The 6,075-nt window shown below is 35.5% G+C and overlaps 1 protein-coding gene across 2 annotated transcripts in view; it reads right to left on the bottom strand.

Annotated features, from left to right (window-relative positions):
• Window positions 1-3,912: 3,912 nt before the first annotated feature.
• LOC131935980 (mediator of RNA polymerase II transcription subunit 28) overlaps window positions 3,913-6,075 on the bottom strand; it is a 3,815-nt gene continuing 1,652 nt past the window's right edge. The window contains exons 2-4 of one of the 2 annotated variants that reach the window (XM_059292759.1): window positions 5,403-5,469; window positions 4,883-4,995; window positions 3,913-4,662 (exon numbers count right to left, since the gene is read on the bottom strand). In XM_059292759.1, coding sequence (XP_059148742.1) covers window positions 4,327-4,662; window positions 4,883-4,995; window positions 5,403-5,469 — 516 coding nt within the window. In that variant the 3' untranslated portion in view covers window positions 3,913-4,326. Of the gene's footprint in view, window positions 4,663-4,882; window positions 4,996-5,402; window positions 5,473-6,075 lie in introns of both variants that reach the window. The other variant, XM_059292760.1, reaches the window with a different exon arrangement.

Below are 6,075 nucleotides of genomic sequence, written 5' to 3'. Positions count from 1 at the left end.
TTATGTAGGGGAGTAGCAAATCCATAATCGATATATAGCTATCGTCACACTGCACCAGGAGCATGCCCCGGCGCTCGAGTTATCGTATGTGCCGCTCCCCGTGAACCTTATGGCGCCTATATTCGTTTTAACGATAATAAAGGTTTACATTCTGCATATAAAACACATTTTTTAAAGGAAATATTTTGTCTGGTAAGATTCCCACTTACCATGACCAATCCAATCAGTTCTGTTTTTTTTTTAATTCCCCTGTGAATTTTTAAACAGAGGTCGTTAGAGAAAACACTTGCAAAAAAAGAAAAAAAAAACAACTCAAAATAAACATAGCTATATAAAAATTAAAATGCTGGTAGAAGAACATTGATAAAATAAATAGATCTATTTTTTATAAAAATATTTAAAGCTAAATTCTGTTAAAATGTTTAACCAAACAATAATTTTTATTTTAATATATCCGAGGGTTCGTTCATAAATTATGTCACCCGTAGGTGGAGGGGGGGGGGGTCCATATTTATGTAACGGTGTGTGATGAGGAGGAGGGGTTCAAATACATTTGTGTTACATTTTTTACATTATAAAAAAGATTGTTGGGAAACGAATTTTAACCGTTATTTACTCGTGTTTAGAAAACTGTTTTAATAATTCCAATAGAAATTGATTAAAATTCTCCATATTGACCAAGCCCAGTCAAGATTTTAGAAAATAATCGATGTTTAAGAAAAATGTAACTGCATTTATAGGCTGAGGTGTGCTCTCATTTTAGGGAGAGGGGAGGTCATAAAGGGGAGGAGAAGGTAAAAATAGTCCTAAAAAAGTGACGTAATGTATGGATGACCCCTGAAGACAAACACGTCAAAGTTATTGCGCACACTTTCTACAACAAAATAGTTTTTGGATCCCATATATTCCTTGGATCAGAGTTTCTTCTAGGCATCTCTTCGGGGGGGGGGGGGGGCTTTCTGGAAGAAACACTGCCTGGGATATAAACTATCTCCATATAAATGAATGTATGTGCGTATGCGCGTCTTTTGTGCAATATTAAACCTTTCAAGCGTTCGCCATGAAACTGGGAATTTGATCACAATACTACTGTAAAGGTTTTTGCAATTACAAACGAATCAATTTCGGCGGAGCAGCGCCCAGATTTCCCCATCTTAGCACCTGAGATCAGTTGGTTGGGCGTCCGCACAGGTGGTGAGAGGACTACTTAATTCAAAGATCAAACTACACCAGGCACGTCTACCGGCGTCCTAAATTAACACGCGCACCAGCGGACGAAAGAGTGCTGTACACTAGTAGCGCGGTGGGCTAAATTGAACCAGGGGAAACATCCGGCGCCTCTGCGGTAGTGCAACTGGTGGCTCCGGAAAGCGTCCCCCTCACCTGGGCGATCCAGAGGCGTATCGAGGGGGGGGGGCGGGGGGGGGGGACATATGTCCCCGGTCGCCGACCTTAGGGGGGGCGCCAAATTGAAAGTTTGAGGGGGGGTGCAAATGAAAAGTTCAAAGGGGGGGGTGCAAATCGAAAGTTTGAGGGGGGGGGGGTGCAAATGAAAAGTTCAAGGGGGGGGGGGGTGCAAATCGAAAATTTGCTCCCGAGGGGGGCGCCAAATTGAAAGTATGTCCCCGGGCGCCGGGAAGGGTCGCTACGCCTCTGGGGCGATCGCCGAGAAGTGTTCTAACTCAACGGATCAGAGTTTCTTCCAGGCATCTCTTCAAGAATGGGGCTAAGCCCCCCCCCCTCCCCCCGAAATTTTTTTACCGCCCCCCCCCCCCCCCCCCCCCCCCCCCCGCAATGAAATTTATATAATTTATATAGAAAATATATACTTTTAACAGTGTCCGCCCCCCCCCCCCCCCCCGAAAATTTCAAGTGCCCCCCCCCCCCCCGGAGAAAAAAAGTCTGGAAGAAACACTGCAACGGATGGTGATTAAAGGTACACTCAAACCTTTCATACAGCACGCCCAGGCGTCTAGCGGTAGTCTGGACAACCCCGCGCCACAAAAAATATAATAAAAAAATACAGCGTCAGCTTTGCATTTAAATAACTCAGTTTTAGAGAACAATACCAACCATCTAAAAATACAGGAAAGAAACCCTCATAAAATGTTGCGTCACTCTGTGCGTAAAAGTAGGTTGCAGCAACATGCGACAGGTACGCTATTTTATTTTTCTAAATAGGCCCTACATTGCCCTACAAGATTCCCCCTACTTTTAAAAATTAAATTTACAATAGCTGTTTGCAATTCATTAACAAAATAGATCTGTTTCTTTCAACAAAGGTATGATATATGATATTCATTTCAAGTTTAAAGCATTATGTAGGCCTAAGTTGATGTAAACTAAATTAGTATTACAGTATTACACAACGCAGTTTGCACTATACAATTATGTTGTGTTGTACGGTGTTGATACTGGAAACTTTCATTACCTTGACCTTCTCCAGATGAACTTTTAGTAATCAACACGCAACCTGGTTTAACCATTTCAGTTTTGAGCTAGACCTAGCATCTCACATTATATACTTGCTTTTTTTAAACAAAACATTTTTTGCTTCTATTATTTTACTGTTCATACATGATTTCAAAAACAATTTTCAGAGCGCCACATGATATATTTTAAGGGCTATAGTTTCCAACCGAAAAAAAAACTGTTTCTGCATTATAATCATGATTCACTATTCAACAGCAGCTTTATTTATTTTTTACGCCTCCAACCCCTAAGTTAAAATTTAAGTATAAGCTTACCCAGTAGTTAATTAATTTATCATGCAATAACACTGTGGACACCTCTAGTTAAAACATACATCTGGGCCCATATATAATATTGTTCTTGAAGTTGTGTGAGATTGCAATGTTTCTGTACCTCTATTCATATATTTGCATGAGGTTTCTAAAACAGCCCACATAAAATCATGTTCAACTTTCTGCTAGTTAAGCCATTTTAGAGAGATATAAATTAGATTGTGTGTGGTGTGGCAATCTTTAAAAAAATGCAGTCAAAGGTAGAAGAATCTGATAAGAATCACCCATCACTATGAATTTAAAATAGATGTTATAGATAGAGTACCATTCCGATAACAATAACTTTTTTGTTCATAAAAATAATAAGGAAAAAAAATATTGAATAGCATGACACATGATTTATTTACTCACAAGTTCTGAGCCCAATTGAATAAATGGCTAAGTGATCCTAGTTTGAATACTAGTGTAGGCCTATGATATACTAAGTAAATTCTAATTCAACTCTGACTCAACACTCTTCCTATCAGAATTATTATTATGTACTTTGTTTTTGTAGACCAAAATTAAATACATCAATCATTATATAAATATATAAATCTGGTACTATATAACTCTGGTTGAAATACCTTGTCCCTCCTGTAAAATAATTAGCTTCATACATCGTTATTATACCTCAGTAAAAGTAAAAGGGAGTGTGGACAAGGTGTTATTTTGCTACTGGGACATTAAACTTTGTAGAATTCAACAACCTGGATGTGTCTGTGAAAAAAATTAGGACATGAGAACTCAAGTTATTGTTTCACCAAGAACATTAATGACTAATTTCCTCATCAGTCTATGAATACTGAAAAACAATAACAAATGTTGACCAAAATGACGGATCTGGTTTGAGAACCTCTAAAATAAGGTTAATTTAGTACACTTCTTCAAAACAAGAATTCCAAATAATTTTTTAAAAATTGGATGAAAATATTTTCATTGACTTGGTTGATAAACATTAAATACTATGTGTGTGGTTCAATATCTGCTTACATTTTAAATATTAATCTGTTATTTTTATTTTATATTAAATAAACTGTATGATTTAAAACTCAGAATTTAAATGAAAAATATACTAAAATTAGTTATATATATATATATATATCTTCACAAAAATCAGTAGATAAAAGGCTTTTAAAATACATTTTAATATTCCAAAATATGTCACAATATATGTACAAATTTACAAGAAAATTATCAGATACAATAACAAAATAATCTTTAAAAAACTGTAAGCATAGTATAGCTTTCAATCTACCTTGTCTGACCATAAAGAGCAATCATTAATTCATTGTTTAATCATAAACATATGTATAGGCCTACTTTTTAAAACTCAAGTTTTAAGAAAACAACATCAGCATCATAATTGATCCCTGTGAAAATAACAATAATGGTAAGGAGCCCACTAGTTTAAAAAATTGCCCAAAAAGATGGGGAACAATAATGCAGTTTATTAACAAATTCATTTTAAAGTAAACTTTTATTTAAAAAAAAAAAACAACAACCCAACAAGAGAGGGCTACTCATCAGCAGAGTGCAGAGATTACATCCTTTCCAAATAAGCCAGAGGATAGGCAGGTGGTGGCATATTATACTGTCCAGGATGACCAGCCGGTGGACCTGGGTACTGACCAGGTGCCATATTGGGAGGCTGTTGGCTCATCATTGCTGGATTAACCACCACATTAGAGCCCATAGGGGGCATCTGTGCCATAGCCTGGTGAGGTGGTACTTGTGTGCCAGAGAAAGGACTAGAAGGTGTTGTTGCTGGTGGTGGGACGTTTGCCCTGAGAGATGCTTGCCATTTTGGTAACTTTTCATGGTGTTTCTCAATCAGTTTTTCCTTGCGTTCTAGTTCAGCTTTTAGTTCAACAATTTCCTATATTTAAAACAAGACATTTGTGAATACATTTATCAAGCTAAATGTCATGAAAGTTACCAAATGACAATAATTTGATCTAATAGAACTTCAATTAATAACACCCTTTAAAGGTTAATATATTCTAGTTTAAACAAATAAAATATCAGAGTCATTTTGCTAGGATTCATTAGTTTTTTAAAGACTTTTTAGTAAAATATATATACTATCATAAACACACCTCATTTAACACATGCTCCGGCTTTGATGCAGATAAAACTAATCTTTTATTGAGGAAAAATGTTTCCATTTGTCTAGCTGACTCTAGGAATCTCTGTATACTATTTTCAACGCCTGAAAAATTTAAAATGCCACAATTTTATTTATCTCATATACTAAGGCTAAAGTGAAATCAGAGAAAAAACTAGACATCAACAAATTTTTTTAAAATGAACACTGTTTGCAGTTGGCTGGGAACAGGCATGCATAAAAGTTGATTGACTGATTACTATTAACTTTGATATGGTTATTAGATATGTAAATTTGGTCGATTTGGATTATTCAATATTTTAGTTTATCATAGTCTACTGAGTTGGAATTTTATTTTGACAAGTCTGATCTGTCACGTGTACTACTTTATCTGATTATAATCTTGTGCTAAGTAGGCCTAGGCATTAGACTATGTTTTTTAGAGAGCATGAAATTGAAATTTATTAGTAACCGTAGTCAATTCCCAAAATAATGAATAGTATTTAGTTTACTCATTTTGGTCTCCTCTGAATCCTGAACATTGAAATTTTCTTGTGAAGTCAATAAAGAAATGCAATTCTGTAAAAATAAACAAACTTTCATAAGGTTAAATAAATCAATTTATTTAATTCAAAGTTGACAATTTTGTCCATGCAAAAGGCGTTGCAAATTAAAACATTCATTAGTTACCTCCACAGCACATTAATAGCTTCATTGGAATTTACTACGCTAAACTAAGATTTTACAGCCTAATAAAAAAAGATTAGCAACCAAGCTCATTTACTTTAATAGCAGCCATCGTGTTTAAGTTTTTTGGTAACACTTTAGCTAGAGATTCATGTTCAAGCATTCTAGTTTACAGATGGCCGTTGTTTATATAGCAAATCTTGCTCGCAAACAAGGCTGTTTAACGTTATTTCTAGATATATTTTGTAGCGATTCTCATTAAATTTTAAATCTCATTATTGTTCGATTTAAACATTACCAATGAAAAATATAGATCTATATCTAATTTATTAAACACTTTACTTGATGGCAATAGCTCATTTGAAGCTTAATTATCTAATTGAATTTATTTGCGACCCACTGCAGTTCAGGAAAATTTTTCCGTGACAACCTCAGATCAGTCTGAAGATGTGAACTTTACAGTCTCGACAAGGCAACCCATTTGATTTTAAACATAAT

Source organism: Physella acuta, unplaced genomic scaffold (genome assembly GCF_028476545.2).
Source record: "Physella acuta isolate Inbredline_101_S28 unplaced genomic scaffold, ASM2847654v3 ptg000164l, whole genome shotgun sequence".
Taxonomy (NCBI): domain Eukaryota; kingdom Metazoa; phylum Mollusca; class Gastropoda; family Physidae; genus Physella; species Physella acuta.
This window is presented reverse-complemented; position numbering and strand designations above follow the sequence as displayed.